Raw genomic sequence first — 18,444 nt, 5'->3', positions numbered from 1 at the left:
AATGAAGTATCTCAATTTTCTCAGAAAAGAGAAAATACTCATATGAAGAGAAGACTTCAAAAAAAACCCAACTTTTTTCAGTAAGTTCAGTTCGTTGTAGGTACAAATAACTGAAAACTATTTGTTTTTCAGAGGTGATGGGAAGAGAAAACACACAATTTTAATGGATTAGTAATAACGATTAGTTTTCGTTTTCAAGTATTATTGAAAAAGACTAATAACATATTCTAGTGCAGGTAGAATCACAGAGAAACAAAAAGCAAAACCTATTTATACGTAAATGCGTTTGTGTATATATAACTCCAGATACAAATATATATGTGCACAAACACACAGAGGCCTCATTACATTCATTTGCTTAATTAACTCTCACTTCCAACTAAAAATGTAATGCTAGGGTGTTTTTCTTTATTGTGCAATTCGATAATAAAAGTGACATATAAAACATAGTTTAAAATTATTGAAACAGTGAATTAGATTTTGAATCTTGTATACCATACTTCCTAGACCAAGAAACTTCGGCATTTGTCTTCCCTAATTACAGAAGATGCAATCTTACAAGAGGATGCAGTTCAGTAGTGGCAAATTACCAATATGGACATCAAATCATCATAATCAGCTTCTAGAAAGAAATCTTGGACTTGAGTTATAATACACAAGAGATTATCTTAATAGAAACTAGTGTAGCCTAGATTACTCACAATATATACTTGTATTTTTACCCTCTTACTTAAATTAAAATAGACCAAGATATGTTATCCATTTCCAATTTTGGCCTCTACCACATTGAATATTTGCAGCAGGCTTTTTAACAGCTGTATTTTAATAGAAGTATTATTTTTATCTTAGACATATCAACAGAAATTACGTAACATCTCTTCTCTGCCATATTTCCTGAATAAGTTCCTCATGGTACTGCATAAGTCATATTTCTTAATTTGTTTGGGCATCTAGGGGTTTCCAATATAAACATTAAATGTTTTCTATCTTGCTTGAATATTTTTCATTCTATTTATTAATTTTCTTAGGTAAATTAAGATCAGGTGGAATGATAATATTTATTTTTAATTCAAATATTGAATAAGTATTATTATCTATTAGAATTCAATTTCATGTTATGATGAAGGGAATAAAGAGTGCTTTACACTCTTAATTAGGTATCTAACTTTTACATTATTTTACCTGTAATTTTTAATGACATTAATGAAATAATTCATATATTGAGTAAAATAGGTTTTCTCATATTTATTCAAAGCTTAAAAGCAAAATTCTCTTATAATATTCATACAGAGAGGACATGATAAGACAAAATTTTTAGTGAAGAATCGGAAGGTGATTACAATCAAGAAATTCAGGGCTTTCCAGACACATGAGTTGTCATGATCTGTCTGCATAATTATCAGGGTCTGTCTCCATATCACTACGTGACGCAATTATAAAAAAGAGATGCAATTATCAAAAAGAACAATCAAAAAAGAATTTTGCTTCTCAGAAATCATCAGAGTAACATATTGAATGAGTGGTAGGAGCGACTGATGTGTTTATTGATGGCATGATTAATACAAACCCATGCTCGCAGTTTATGCAAAGAACAGAACATTTAGTAAATGTCCTTATTTTCCTGACGGTGCAAGGACTCTGAATCCTATTAAAAAACATTCTACCAGAGAAGAAAATCAGCAATGAAGTTAAAATTATTTCAACCATTAATTGATTAAATTTGGTAGAATAAATGTACTTAGTCCTACCTTCAGAGTATATTTATTGAATGGACAATTGCCATTTAGCAATGTGCTCTGGAGAAAAAACCCACCTCATTTACTTAATGAATTGCATGCCAGTTCAGCATCTTTAAGAAAAAATTTATGACAATATGTTCGTTTATTAACAACAGAGCACAGTATTCATAGCGAGTGCGTTAATACTGGTTTTTTTCACCTTATTACCATCTAGTGCATATCACCATGAGAAAACACATCCTAATTTTATGGTCTATTCAGCAAAGTATAGTCCCCTTGACTGCAAACTGCAGGAACCCTGTAATTCTTCATTTCAAAGCCCGAGTGAGATGCAGAATTTCTTAGGAAATGGGCTTGAATAACTACAGAGTGTCATTTTCAGGAAAGTGATTATTCACATCCCTTTTTACCACCACAAATCTTAAGTATCATTATATACTCACACTTTCAACTTACTGAAATATAAAAAACCAAAGAATTTCCTATTCAAGCAAACTGAAGACCAAGAAAATCCTTACCATTTTTTAAAGAAATATATTGAAAATGAATAGATTTCCATATGGCAAATTACACATGGATCAGTGAACTTCTTCATCAGTCTTCACTCAGATTCATCTTTTTCTTTCTAAATGAGTGTCCTGAGACACTAAGAACTGTTTTAGAAAAATATACTATCATGTGCATTCTGTAGCTCATAAAAGTTCAGGAGACTTTTTTTGTTAAATACTACCCTAGAATTAAATGGTGATATTATTCCTGACAGAATTGTCATCATCAGAAAAACATGTGCCATGCTCCAAGCAAGAAAATTATTTCAAGAAGTAAGCAAACAACACAACTTAATGAACATTACAATCTACTTTCTTAATATTACATATAATTGATATCACCCTAAGTGGGAAAACATTAAAATGAACAATTCAGATTACAAGATATGACTGAAAATATGAGATAATTTTTCAAGCAGAATTCTTAATGATATGTTGGAAACCTGTTACTCAATCCCACTTTTGCCTGGTTTAATAATCATATGCTTAATGATCAGGTATAATGTGGCTCTAATAAATTCCTATACTGATTAAAAGGTGTCAAGTTCTGTTACCGAGCTAGGAACACAGTGATCAGCATCAAACAGGAGGAAATGCTGGTCTTGAGTCATGTTTTGTATGTCAGCACACCTGTGTCCATAGATGGGTACTCAAACACAAATATTTGTAGTTTGTAATGAGTGATTTACAAGCAGATATACATTAACTCTGCAATCAGCTCACAGCAACATATTTTTAGATAGACATATCTTCAGTAATCTGCAAAGCTAAATAACTATATATCATTCTCTGCTTTAATGGTTATATGTCTCATCACAGAGTTATATAACATTTATTTCCTCTAAGTATTCTTTTTGCCTTAAAACAGAGGTTTTCCAAGCTCCAACATTTAACTCATTGTAGTTACTAATAGTTTAGTAAAATCTGTATATTTTAAGGTACTCTTTATTTAATCCATTCATCCTTACCATCACAAGTTGGGAGGGGGTGACTCCACCAGTGATTTTTTTCACATAGCAAAGGCTCCTCATGACTCAGCCGATAACCTGGATCACAACTAAATGAGACAGTGGAACCTATAGAGAAGTCATGTCCATAACGACGTCCATGCACTGGTATGCCAGGATCCAAGCAAGAGTAAGTGTTAACAGTTACACCTAGATTAAAAAAAAAAAAAGGAAAAAAAAAAAAGAAAACGCAAAGAGAAAGTTAAATAAACAACCGATAGATTTTTTTTAAATTCATTTAAGTAATTGATTGTGAGTGGGGGTGAAGGCATCATTATCATGCATTTACAGTGAATTATCTTTGCACTGTTTCTCTCTGTTACCATTATAAGATGCTATGGATAACAACTTGCATTAGTAACATTAAGTGATTTTGTACCTCATGCTGATGTTGAAAAGCTTTGATGATCACTCAAAATCCTGATTTCCAGCCTTTATTTTTTCTGGATCAAATTTTTTTTATCATAGCTAAAGTGATTTTCATTTCTTTTGATATTGATCCTTGAAATATTTACATAGATAAATTATTTACATAAATAACTCTCATACCTAGTGCTATTTGATATATGAGACATTGAGAAGACAAAGAATGGCAGAAAATAAAGAGAAGTTGACTTGATAAAGGAAATTTCAATGTGTGCTAAAATAATAAACCTTTTAGATTATTTCCCAGTGAGAAGTTCACATATAAAGTTCATACAAAGAAGTTCATTATAAAATAATCATGAGAAAAAAAACAACTCTAGGAATAATACTGAAGTACAAAAATTATAAGAAGTATTCAGTGTTAATTTTTTTATGGGTTTTATTCTTTTCATTCCTACAGAGAAGTCATAAAATATCCTTCCTTACAAAGAAATTGTGTGAAAAGAAATTAGCATAAAAGATACGAACATATAAAAGACCTCAGCTTTCACTACAATATATGAAGGGAGAAATGATGAGGAGGGGACCATTAGTCATTATTATTCCCAAAAGGGAAATCAGAATTGTGTTGTACTAGATAATGGAAGATGAGAAATCAGTAAGAATTCAGAAAAAATAAAATTAATATTAGATGTCTGTGTATAAACAGGGGCTATTAAACAGAAAAGCAACCACTGAAAAATGTTTGTGTACAAATGATAAGAATGCATATTTTGAATGTTCTTTGATATCATAACTTTAAATTTTATTCTCCATTAGTGTATAATGCTAAAAAAACTGAAAACTGTTTGGTGGTAGTTCCAACAAGTTGGTATATGAAACAGAAATGGACAGACAACAATGTGCTTATGACCTTTACTAAGCAAACCAGATAGTGATTACAGTAGAAATATTATTTCTCTTAAAAATCTTAATTATTTCAACAAAAGTTATATTTAGAAATGGAAAAAAAAAATTTAATTCGGATATATAAACTTAAATGAATTTTAAGAATTCATAAAGTATAAAATCTTACATATACTTTCTTCAGTGTCATTTGTATTACTCTAATAAGGGCAAAAGAATACTTCTATATTAGAAAAAATTACATAGGTAGGTTTTACAACCCCTAAAATCCATAAGCAAGCAATTCCATAGCTTGATTTTCAGCTCATTAGTGTAAAGTGCATTTCACCTTACCTTCAGTCAGAGCTGCAGATACATCAGCTAGAAAAGTAATTCAGTTATTTGCTTAGATTTCCATACTCTTCCTAATCTCATGCAGTTTTACACACACACAAATGTATTGTATAAAATATAAGAATATCAAGCCTTAAAACAGCATCCAGAAGAAAGGCATTTGCTTCCCATTCTCATCTTTTGATTCTTAAAGCACAGAGTAGTACATCAATGACATTAAATTTTAAGTATAATTAGTGATCATCACTCTTGCAGTTTAACATCACTAAGTCTTTCTCAGACTGAGAAATAACAGGAATTTACCAAAGATGACATCTGTAAATCTTTATATATTTATGACAAGAATAAGCATTGAGAGGGAGGTGAAATCAAATAATACAGTACAGAATTACTTACTTTCATAGTGAATCTTGAATCCATTGTTAGAACGACTGTTATCAGTTGTAAAGAGAAGATAAATAAAATTGCTACTGCTAAACAGAAACTGGGGGACCTGTGTACCATTGTAAGATCCCAGAAGTGGAGATAATAAGTTTGGTCCATCATGAACTTCCAAAACATCATAATTGAGTTCAGTCTGAAATCTGGAATTGAGGAAACACCCAGAGGCACAAATTTAAAGAGACAGTTACAACAAATTCAATAACACCATATTTTAAAACTATGCTCCTTCCTTGATAATATTTTTTCTCCACATATCTATTTTACAATATCAATACAATAATATTAATTATCCTATATAATTATATAATAATAAAATTTCAGGTTAGTGGTTTAGCAAGATGAGAAATAAGTTTAAACTTCTTGAGCTGATTTGTATTGCAGGAAAAAAATCCAGAAACACAGTTTGTTAATAAAGATTAATATTATTTACATATAATATTTTAAAACACAAAATTATGGGGTCTTTTTGAATAATTAAGTAAATTATATGGAGGATATGTTGATATATTCTTTTAGTTTATCTATTCTATGTGGCACAAATATCATCAAGGTACCTTATATTATCAAAGAATCATACTCTTGAGTTTCTACTCTTAAAATCCTCTATAAGTAGCGATAGAATTATTTGAGTCTGCACTGAGACTCCAGTGGTTTTATGCCAGCTGAGATTCAGTCCAAAGTGGTGACAGAAGTTATGGGGAAATAAAAAAACAAACCCACAACTAAAAATCCTATTTAGAAAGTAACAGAAAACAAGACGAGTGTTTAAAGACAGCATGTGTGCTGTCCTTGTCAAGGAAAAGCTGAGTGTGACCGTGCTGCTAGATATCTCCTTGCTTGTCTTGTTTTAGATGCTATCAGCAGTCCCAAACTTGTGTTTGGTATTTTGACAGTGGTTTCTCTCTTTTTTGCTATGACAGACCTTAGATCAATCATACTGCTCTAAAAGGAACTCTGGTGGATTACTGAAAAAACCCTTCTAAAATTAAAAAGCAACGATTAACAGCAGGATCTTACAAGTACCCTTCAGATATTCTTAATTCTCTCTCTGATTTACTTAGATGCCTAATTTGGCTTTGTGAAATTCATTCAAAGAACTGCATGACTAATGCCAATGCACTGAGGAAGTCAATATTTCAATATTTATGTCCCAAGAGTCTGAGCCTTAAGGTGTAAAGGAGTCTGGCAAAAGAAGAGAAGACAAATTAAACCTCCAAAACATGTGTTTTCTTCTATCAGTGTTCCATTCACATGAAATAACATTTAAAAGAGCACAGAAATAAAGTAATAGGGAGTTACAGAAATGAAGTGGGATAATCCTAGGAGGAGAACTGAATATTTTGTGTTTTGCTAGTTCCCACATGAACTCAAAGTGATATATTGTTAAAAACCAATAACTTGCTTTTTCTAATATTTTTTCCCAGTAATCCATACAAAATAGAAGAAATCTTGGAAACAGATCATTTATTCTTCTGCTGCTTTCTTAGTCCCTTTATCAAAAACATACTTGAGACTGAAGGTGTAAAAAAGGCATGGACCTTACAAATGTAATGCAGCCATCATGCTAGTCAAGTCATACTGAAATTAAGTTGAATCTCCAAAGACATAAAAGAAATCCTCTCGTAAATACTTTGTGTTCAAAGACTACATACACCACCACACACAGCAGAAAAATACAGTGATGAAAAAAATGAATAAACACCTGAGAAAAAAAGTAAGAACCATTTTTAAGTGAGAAATTTGAAGGGGGAATTATGTACAATGCCTTTGCTTGGTCACTTGGCTCAAAGTCTGACCAATTTAAATTTAATTTGTAAGTCTGATGCTTATATAATTTTTTCCTCTCAATGCTCAACTTATTTGATATATTTACATGTCACCTATTTTCTCCTCTGGTGTGAGAAAACAGTAGGGGTTTATAGAAACAGAATAAGTTTCATGGAAGACTGCTCCAATGTCCTTTCATCATTGCTATGTGAGGTCTGTTCTTATGGAGGACTCAGAAGCAGACAGGAGTGAAACAAGCTCTAACACGGGAGGTGACACGTAATTTTTAGAAGAGGTCTTATTTGAATAAATAAAGCTGCCTTAATATTTATAACATGCATCTTTGTTTCTAAGAGCCCCCCTACCAATTCAATGGGATGTCAGGACATCCTGCTGCACAGTGTATACTCATTAGACAAACGTGACTAGTACTCCAATCAGTAGCTTGCTATCAGCATCCATTGCATTTAAATACTCATAATTAGGCTACATGATAAACACTTCATTACAATGAAGAATGGCACTGCCATTTATCACTTCTGTCATTTCAATTGAGCCTAAAAGGATACTGATTTATAACAAAATACCAGAAGATGATCTATCTTATTTATGCCTGTAGAACGGGAATAAATTTTTAAAGTATACATGCACAATCATAAAACAAAATATGAAAAAAATATTTTTGCATACTGAAAGCACAAAAATTAATAGCTATTTGTACTCCCTATGTCTGTAGATCTCTTTGTTTTCCTGTATGTCTCTGGCTCCTTGGCACAGGAACACTGTGGCATACAGTCATGGAATGCAGTACCTGGCACCTATCCACTGTCATAAGAGAGAAGGTATTGTAAGACAGGAAGATGTGAGATTAAAAGGAAATAAACTACTCTACAAGTGGGAAACTGATGCAACGTTAAGCTGTCACTCTGCAGAAAATGAGTATTAGTACAAACTGTTCCCTTCCTCTTAGAAAAGTAAGTAAAGTATGTAAAGATTCTAGACATGTACTATAAATATTTTTCCCTGACTGAGAAACTAAAAATCTTTCAAATAACTACTCATATTGTGGAAGTTTTGATACTTGCAATGATAAAAACAAGAAAAAGTATGTGTGGTTTTTGGGACAAAGATGAAATGTAAAGAATTGGGCAAAATATGAGGGTTTGTGGTTTTTTTAATCATATAGGTAAACCATCTGGCTATAGTGTTAAAAGTGTATATTTCAACAAAATTATCCTTTTTTCTTAAGAAAATATAGTGTAAGATAAGCAAGTAGAAGGAGCGGGACAAGGACAGCCAAGACTAGAATGAGTTTTTAAAAAGCTAATTTATAAATGACTCAGAATGTAAATTTAAACAGTGTGGAAAATGTCTAAGTAAAAAGCATAACCATAGCTTACAAAATCTTTTCTTTCAGTACACTATAAAGATCTGTTTCATTATTTGATTTATGAAATAATTTCTTCTTTACATCCAAACATGTAACTATATATCTAAATGCATCTGTGTAAACATACATAGATGTATTTTTACATGCACTTCTGCACAGAGACACATAAGAGTACACACATCTGTATGTGAGTGGAGCCTCTCTGCGTTACTGCATCTCAACAATAAGCATATCAGCCCAATTTATGGCAAGTGTCAAGAGTGTCAAAAATGGGCAGCAATGGAAGTATCTTAAAGAGGATAGAAGCGCTCTCTCTGATCTGAAGAGACCACATCTTGTTTTTATTGCTCTTACAAGAGGAATAGAGTTTGTGCAATTTTATGACAAAGCATTAATGCATTACAAACAAAAGAAAACGTACACAAGAAAATGTCATATTTAGTAAAACTCGTGTAAAGAAAGAAAATGCAGCTGGTTTAGCATTTTGCAAATATAAAGGCAAATGCTTTTCACTTTGAAATGACTGTACACATCAAATCTGTTGTTTAAATGAACTGTTGAATTAAAAATAAACTATTTGAAATTATAACTTTTTTCAAAAATTTAGGTTAATGGAAGTTCATTTTTTTAGTTTTCATTTTGATTTACAAGACAAGAAAGAATAATTTTCTCTTAATTTTGAATTAATATGAGTTTTGATTAGTTTTCGCAAGAGGGAGTTATTCACCTTTTTATGTATTCTAATTGGCAAAAAGTTTGGTAAGTCTTTATTTTAAGTGATAAACAGCAATAGCGATTTTGGAAGACTAGCTTTCATTTTATGTTAAGGATAGGAAATACCTTTGAAATGTCTTTATTACTTGTCCTTTGATTGTATATAATGTTCCACGGTCACTTTATTATAGTGTAAGCAATAGTACTAGAAAAAAGTTTTGAACAATCTTATCACAATGAGAAATTTTGCTAAGAGAATATGGAGTTCACATCCTGCTAAAAACAACTTTTGAATTGCATTAAAATCAAGAAATATCTTCTCTTTTAATCGAGTGTGCCCAGGAGTAGTCAAAATATGCTGCATAAAGATCAACTGAAAAGTACTTGCATGATATTTGTGCACTATAACTTTGATCATCAAAGGTGCTTTTTGCCTGGATTTTCATATAATTTTATTAATATTTACAATTAAAAATTATCTAAAACATCCTTGAAAATATATAGAAAAGCATTCTTTGATTGCATCTTTTTGTTTTGCTTTCTAATAAAGAGCTTAAACTAAATGTCATGAGAAATGTAAGGTGCTCAGCACATTTCAATCCTTAGAATTGGGAATGGACCTTAGTAAGACACGGTAATGTAGGAAAAGTGGAATGCTCCAGTAATTTGGGGAAAGCGGAACTCCATCCTGAAAGTACACAGTCCTTTTACAAAAACAGATCAGCTGATTTGATAGTTAAATATTCAGAAGAGATAAAAATATGAATGCATTCAATTCAGTTTTCACAGTTGATTCAGATTTTTAGAGTTGAAGATTTCATGGTTTTGAGAGAAACAAAGAACTTTGTAATTATCATAGCAATATGGTTACATGCAAATCAAAAAGTTAATCTTCAAAAATAGACAAAGTTTTTAACTGCGCCAGACAGGCTTAAATATGTGCAAGAGGGTAGAAATTTCAAAAGCTTTTCAGCACATCAAGTAGAAATTTCACTGAAGATAAAACTTCTGAAGGTGTTTTGGAAAGTCCTACCTGATAATACAATTGCGTGATTTGAGTGATAGTGAAAATAATGTCATGACAAAGCTAATAACTCCTGTTTCTGGGTAAAAACTGGAAAACATTAAATAAGAAAAATTAGCAAAGACCTTTCAAATGTAATTTTGATAGAGTGTCCTGGTTCAGCTTCTATCACCCACTCACAGTTCAAGGAATCTTTATAATACCCTGGCCAGCCTGGAGAGAGAATTACTCCACTGGGAGATGAAAAATGCCCACCACATGGAGCTAAAAATGAAACAAAGAGAAAGGTAAACAACACAGTTTTATTACATGTAATTCACAATTATCATTTTCAATCACAATTGTCACTTTCCATTAGTTTACCATGAAAAATGCCCACTACATGGAGCTAAAAATGAAACAAAGAGAAAGGTAAATAACATAGACTTCTTATGTGTAATTCACAATTGCAATTTTCAATATAGGACAACTATAATAAACAAATTTTAAAAATTCAGTTGCAAGAAGATGCAAAAAAAGGTTTCGAAGCTGATATATTCTATGGTGTTCAGAATTAGATGGAGATTAACTGAAATAAGACCCTAAAAATTAAAATAAACTGTTCAATAATTCTGAGAACAGGGGTTTTTTTCTACTGTATCCTTACTGTACAATTTTCCTGCAATAAAGGACATAAACCAAAGCAATATATCATTACAATATATCATACAATATATCATTATTTTTGCTTTTAATTTTGAGCAGAGAGATTTCAAAAACTTGAAAAAGTTTTAGTTGAGTATAAAGCTGGAAAGTAGTGAAGTGTTATTTAACTTTGACATAAATCTACTGTCATAGCATATGCATTTTGCTTGTCACATTGGCAGTTCTTACTCCTCATTCATGAAAAAGACCTACTTACCATTCTTCCAAGATTAGTTGATGTTTTTTAAGCACTTGGAAAATATAGATCAATATATACAAATGTATAAATATTCTGCAAGCAGAATTACTAGAAATAATATGTAATTTTTCTCTTAGAACAAGTGAGTAATTTTAAGTATTTCAGTGGTTTAATGGTACATTAATTACAGTAAGAATCTTCACAACTGTAAGAATTACAAGGATGAAGAGCATTTCTGAAAACGATTCTTAAATCAATACCAACCCCCCATGCCATGGGCAGGGACACCTTCCACTAGACCACAATCACAGAATATTCTGAGCTGGAAGGGACCCACAAGGATCATTGAGTCCAGCTCTTAAGTGAATGGCCCATACAGAGATTGGACCCATGACCTTGGCATCTCAGAAGTAACGATTAGGTTTGACTGAAGCTGATTTTGGCTATGGAGAGTGCTAGTCCATCCCAAAGATGATATAATCTTACAGGCTGGTAGAGTAAGAACCATAAGACTAGTACTGCTGAAGGACAGATCTTTTAGGTTTTAGTCTTACAAAGCTCTGTGTGGGTTTTTAATTTCATGCTTGAATGCAAACCCGTTTCATCTGATGGATCTACATGCCTATGAAAGTCAAGTGCATGTGTCATCACACTTTTGTGAGATCAACACCACCTCTGTGTTATGGATAGGTGAGGGAAAGACAGTAGGAGTACTTGTCATGCTTTTATTTATTTATTTTCAGTAGTAGATTGATATTCCCTAGAGAAATTAATTCACAGAACTAGAGTTATCTAAGAAATGCAGTAATTGAATCACTAGAAGTATTACCATTTTTAAAAGAGGTAAAAAAAATCATAATATTTTTCTAGCAATTTAAAATACCTAGATATCTAGAGAAAAAAGTCAGCTTCCGTGTATATATATATATGTATACATATGAACTTTATCATACATAATAATCAGGTAGGCCACATGGTAACTTACAAACACCAGGAAAACATTATTTTTCATTTAAAAGGGTGCTAGGGAGTGATGTCCCTCAGGCCTCTATCTTGGGACTGGTACTCTTTAATATCTTTGTCAATGGCATATAGACATGAGATCAAGTGCATCCTCAGCAAGTCTGCAGATGACATGAAGCTGAGTGGTGCACCGAAGGCAGGCTGAGAGATCTGGGGTTGTTTAGCTTGGAGAAAGGAAGGCTTTGGGAAGACCTCACTGCAGCCTTCTAGTACCTTAAGGGGCCTTGTAAAAAGAAGGAAGAGGGACTTTTACAGTTAGAGACAGGACAATGGGCAATGATTTGAAAATGAAAGGAGGAAGGTTTAGATTAGATCTTAGGAATAAATTCTTTACTCAGAGGAGTAAAGAAAGCACTGGAACAGGTTACCCAGAGAAGTTGTGGATGCTCCATCCCTGGAATTGTTCAAGGCCAGATTGAATGGACACCTGAGTAGCATGATCTAGTGAATGGCACCCCTGCCCACTGCAGGGGGATTGGAACTAAATGATCTTTAAGGTCCCTTCCAACACTAACCATTCTACGGTTCTATGCTTAAATACTTTGTTGGTTCTCATAAATATTCGAGTAAATACATTAGACTATAGAACTGTGAAGGCACGACCAGTTTATTGTTATTATGAGCTTATTGTTATTCTTTGCTTCATTGATAATCAAGAATTTGATCCAGACCAAATTAGATTTGGTGAGCTCCTCAGGATCTTAAACCTCAGGGACTATACCATTTTCTAAAGGCAAATCTTAGAGGTTTGTTTTGTTGGTTGGTTGGTTGGTTGGGTTTTTGTTTGTTTTTTAATGTATTTCCTTATTTTTAGTTTTATGACACTTTTCTGAAAAAAATTCACCAAATTCCTTTGGATTTCACCAAGCCTCAAAGTTCATACACAGTTGACATAATCAAGCTGAAATTTTTTCCCCCAATTTTATTCTGTGAAGGGAAATATGAGCTTGCTTTGTCTTTGCCAGATTCACTTACTAGAAACATACATGTATTTATTTACATCATAGACATCTATATGTAGGCCAAGATTTTCATTTTGCTAAGGTTTTCTTTTATTGTTCAACAAAGTATCTTAGAAAAGAATAAACTGCTTTAATCCTTTAATTTTTAAACATAGGCAAAAAACTTTGGCCTCTTATCAAAACACTTCAATACTCACTTCCAAAGCAAATGAGATATGTCAGGGAACCTTTTGAAGATGATGGATTGAAAACAATCCTGCAGAGAAGGACTTGTGGATATTAGTAGATGAAATGAGCCAATAGTGTGCACTTGCAGGTCAGACAGCCAAATGTGTCCTGGACTGTGCCAAAAGAAGTATGGTCAGCAGTAGGTGATTTTTCCTCTCTGCTCTGTCCTTGTGAGAGCCCCCCATACTGGTACTGGCATAGTACATACCATTTTCTATATTATTCTGCACTTTTCCACTAGAAAAATAGATTAATTTTGCTCTCTTTGACACAATTTCAAATTGAATTATTATGCATTTGTCTGATCTTCATTTTTTCTCAGGAGATTACCAAGCTTCTATATTAAAATGATGAACTGTTATAAATAGGTATTTTTTGTTGTAAGGACATATTAGCCCATGTTTCCCATAATATGTAGGGGAAAAAAAAAAGGGTTTCTAAAAGTTATGTAGATTTCAGAATTCAATATATTACAAACATTTTTAAATATGCAGATTTAGACTTGTTTTCATTACTGATGTTTTTAAAATGGGCTTTCTCATCTTTTGTGTTAAAGCCTCTTTTTCATACTACCTCCGGTAAATAGTATCAGTCAAGCTGAAAGTATTTAAATACACTAAAAAGTATTTAAATTCCTATTCGCCTCAACAACTAGAAGGTTAATTCTCCAGCATTCATCATCCCTATATTTTATTGCATATAGCCACATATTCATAATGTATAGGGAGCCTATAAACTACAAAGTATATCAACAAGAATAGGAATACCAGATGGCCTTATTCTGAGCCAGTATACTACCATAGTTAGAATACATTACTGCTAAACTTGTACAAAGTTCCATATTCTCACCACGTTTTCATGACACGTTAAAGATTATATTTAGAATACAGCAAAAACCTCTATTACAAAAATACTCCTATGTATAGTACATTAAAAATAATTCATACTATAAGATAGCCTAAATTTGGATTAATTTCTCTTTCTAATTGGGGTCTCACAATAACAAAGTGTTTTGCTGCTGTTTTAGGTCTTCATCTTTCTTACACATCTCCTGATTATGATTCTTCCTGATGCTTGCATTGCAAGATTCCATAGATTTTTTTCATTTGACTTTCACCACCACAACCTGATTTCCTAGACCCAGAAGTCCTTGCCTTCAGAATAGCTGGGCTATTTGGCTGATCTTAAAGAGCTTGTTTTTTAGAAAATAAAACTCTCATCTTGACAAAGGATTGTTTCCCTGACCTTTTTTACATTGATTTTCATCCCCTATTCTTTTTTCTAGCCATATTTGATGGTTGTCCGACAGATTCATTCCCAATGTCTGTGTGTTCAAAACAAAACACTAGAAATATAACTTAACTAGAGGTTGCCATCAACCAGAATCTATTTGTCAAACACAGGGATATGCCAAATACTGAAAACTAATCTTAGTCTGATCTAAGAATTCTTACAAAGTCATTTGTATTTATTTCTTTGTATACTAAGGTACAGGGGTTGAGACAGGAAATTTCGGTATGTGAGTATGAAAAAAACTTTGAGGATGACAGGTTAATCACTGAATGTCTTGTAGATTCATAGTTTTAGTCATGTTTTTTTCAAGAGCTTATCACCAATGCTACAGAACCACAGGATATTAAGCATTACAGGAGTTATGCAGGAAGACAAAGGTTAGAGCTTCAGCACAGGTACAACAGCACAATATTAGAATAGATTATGGGAATATCCTCCATATAACCCTCACAGGAAGGATGAAAGGCACAAGGACAGGAATCCCAAATTCAAAATCATCAGAGAGCAGCAAAAGCAGGACCACTCCACTAGAGAAGAGAAGTCAGGAGCCAAAGAAGATCATGTGTGCACACATAAACAAGCATACACTGAGTTAGAGCCTTCACAGACAGATCCAGCTCTTCCTGAGCAAGGTGAACAAGTCTGGACTGGTTACAGGAAAAGGGTCTGGTAACAACCAAGTAACCATTGGATGATGCAATTTGATGGGTTAGGTCTGAGGCCAAACCAGGAGGTCACATGGGCACACTGAGCCGAGAACAGCAGCATTGCTGAGGCTGGGATCGCAGCCCCAGACTCAGCAGAAATAGGATCCTGGGCCACGGGCAGGGCTGGGAGAAAGTCCCAGCAGAGGCTGGTCAGGACTGCCCTGAAAAATGAATGTGCTGACCCTGTCCACCTGCACCACATTTATTATCAAATAGCTCTCTGGTATAAATTGTAATTGCTGACATTTCTGCAGTGGAAGGAAAAGTGCACAGCAGTGACATTCAGTGTCTCCTAGTCAGAATGTGAAGGTTATGCCTTTGACTCAATATATATGACAATGAAATTACGAGGTGTGTGTAGAGCTTATATGAAATAACCGTGGAGTACAGGCAAATGTGCACACAATCACTAAAAATTCTGAACACCCTAACAGACCAAATTACATTATTAGTTTGAAAATATTTTAATTTGTCTTTCAATTTTATCTGAAATTTTAAAAGTATATCTATTTTTAAATATGATAAAAACATCTAATACAAATATACCCTTGTCTGAACCTTTAGGATTCCAATATATTCCAATATATTCCAATATATTCAGAGTATCCAGCCACCTATGGATCAGATTTTCTTCTGCATGGACTGACACTAAAAAATATTCCCAGTAATTTAAGTTTTTAATGTAACCTTAAAAATGCAACTTTATATTTTATTAGCAGTGTTAGACAGCTCCATGAAGCCTATATGAAAGCAGAGGCATTATAGCCTATACTAATCTTGTCTAGTGAAACTGACCCACCTTATATCTATGAAACAATAATAATTTATCTCAGAAACTAAACGAATGTGAAGGATATTATAAGCAGTCACATTAGTGTATTGAAATTATGTAAACTTTTTCAGGAAGGCAGTTACATAGTGAAAACAAAAACTAAGTTTTCGTTTAAAATAAAAAACTCATAAACCATAAATCAGAGATTATATTGTTATTGATTAAATATAATCATTACAAGCAACTGAATTAATTTTTCCCCTTTAGGAGAAGAGATCTTCAGCTATAGGCAATGAAGTAAAAATTATATTTTAGTATCTATTAGTGTAAACAAGTCCAAGGAAATATGCAAAACACTATGGTTTATATGTTGTGATGTATGAAGTATTTAATTTCTATAAAAAAAGAAGATCAGTTGCTAAGGGAATCTTTTCCAGCCTAGGAGTCACTGTTGATGGAAGAAACACAAGCACTGCAACAGAGGGCTAAAACACCTCAAAAAGTTTTAAATAGCATGGCCAAAGACCCAAAAGAGATCAGCATCTTCATTCTAATCTAATATTATATCAACATATATCACTGAGCATTCAAATGATTTTAAATTGTTCATCTGTTTGAATCAGGAAGTCAATATCTGTATATTGAAGAAAACTTATATGAAACCAGGTGAAAAAAATTTTAAAAAATCAAAGCAACAAACCCCTACAAAACCCCCAGACTTCTGCTCAAAAGCATTGAGTGACAAGTTGGCAGGAGATTTAAATATCATAGCTGAAGAAAAGAAGTCTTCGATATACTAAAGTTTGGGAAACAGAAGGATTTTCTTATTTTCTTCTCCCCTGATATTTCTTTCTCCTAAGTATTAACTAGGCCAGTCATGACTGGACTGGAATTCCAAACTGCAGAGATTAATATTATGCTTTGCTAGCACTGAAACTCTTTACTTTAAACATTTTTTCACATGAGACAAATATATTGTTTAAAAAGAAGTGGAAAAAAAAAAGGCAGGAGAAATCCTTTCAAGCAAAAAAATCTTTGGGAAATGATAGTTCCACCAGCACCACATAGGAGCTATCTGAAAGTATGAATAGTGTAAAATATTCCCATTCCAGTTCTATTAAATTTCTTAGATTAGCCTTCATCATTACAGATGTTATATAGCAGTGTTTACATCACTGATGTATGTGCCATTTTTTTCCGTGTTTTTCTTCTATCCTTATCACCGTTATAAGAAAAATTCACTCCTGCAGACAGGTTTATAATAAAAACTCATGCCTTACTAGACTCCTTTATTAAGGGTTAGGTTTTACAGGAGCTTTGTGCTACACTTCTGCAAAAATCTGAACTTCATTTGGTGATAAAACACATTACATCAAGTTCTCCTGAACCAGAAAGAAATATTACACATACCTCCACACTTAGGAATAGGTCCACTCCACATTACTTTTCCATCCATTAGCATACAAGTAATTGTTTCAGTTCCTTGTGTTTTAATAAATCCTTCTTCGCATATAACAGAAATTGAGCTCCCCAGCTGAAAGTTGTCTCCAAAACGCCGAGCATTGATTGGCACTCCGGGATCTGGGCACTCATTATGTCCAAATGCTTTTTAAGAGAAGAAAAGAAAAAGGGGGCGGGGGGAAGGGGAAATAGTGTGATGACTCTTGCAAGTAACAGGACATTTTTAGGATTTTGTTCTGCAAATAAGAACAAAAAATTTATATTAGGAAACAAAGGAAACAATAAGAAATAAAAAAATTGATCAACATCAAAAAACGTACACCGGTACAAAAAATTGCTTAAAATATAAAGTTATACCAGCATGAATCTCATCTTGGACAGCTAGGTGCTGGCAGATTTCAGTGATGGCTAAGTTCTCCTTTCCAACAGTCCATCCTATCTAATGTTACAATGGGCCAGAAGCATCCTTCAGAAAGGCAGGGCAAGCATCTATGATATAATAACTTTAGTCATCTTCTGCATATCCAATTCACTGTCACACCATTTGAGCCATACTGACCTCAGTATGCCTAATACTACCACATTTTATTTTGTTTCTTGTACTGAATGCTCATGAACAGTGACAAACGGGGTTTTGTTGGCAAAAGAAAGAAAATTTTAAACTTTAAACATAACATTTTGTTTAAGGTCGAAGAAATTCCTAGTATGTACAAAATTTCACGTTTATCTATGGACAAAGTGAAAAATTTTAATTTATGTGTATACATCTAGATACTATAACAAAGCTTGTCCATGTCTTTTACTACAGAACACACCTTAAACTTGGAGAAGAAAGATCATATTTAACACTATCATTAAAATATATGTATTGGTTAGC

The 18,444-nt window shown here is 32.9% G+C and overlaps 1 protein-coding gene across 1 annotated transcript in view; it reads right to left on the bottom strand.

Moving 5' to 3' along the window:
* The window catches only part of CSMD3 (CUB and Sushi multiple domains 3), a 604,389-nt gene that overhangs the window by 230,973 nt on the left and 354,972 nt on the right, over positions 1 to 18,444 (bottom strand). The window contains exons 16-19 of the mRNA XM_008929222.3: positions 17,517 to 17,711; positions 10,364 to 10,502; positions 5,296 to 5,483; positions 3,256 to 3,444 (exon numbers count right to left, since the gene is read on the bottom strand). Of these exons, the coding sequence (XP_008927470.2) occupies positions 3,256 to 3,444; positions 5,296 to 5,483; positions 10,364 to 10,502; positions 17,517 to 17,711 (711 nt within the window). The remainder of the gene's footprint in view (positions 1 to 3,255; positions 3,445 to 5,295; positions 5,484 to 10,363; positions 10,503 to 17,516; positions 17,712 to 18,444) is intronic.

Source organism: Manacus vitellinus, unplaced genomic scaffold (genome assembly GCF_001715985.3).
Source record: "Manacus vitellinus isolate BGI_N305 unplaced genomic scaffold, ASM171598v3 scaffold_1_pilon, whole genome shotgun sequence".
Lineage (NCBI taxonomy): Eukaryota > Metazoa > Chordata > Aves > Passeriformes > Pipridae > Manacus > Manacus vitellinus.
Note: the sequence above shows the minus strand (reverse complement) of the source record. Positions and strands in the feature narration are given on the sequence as shown.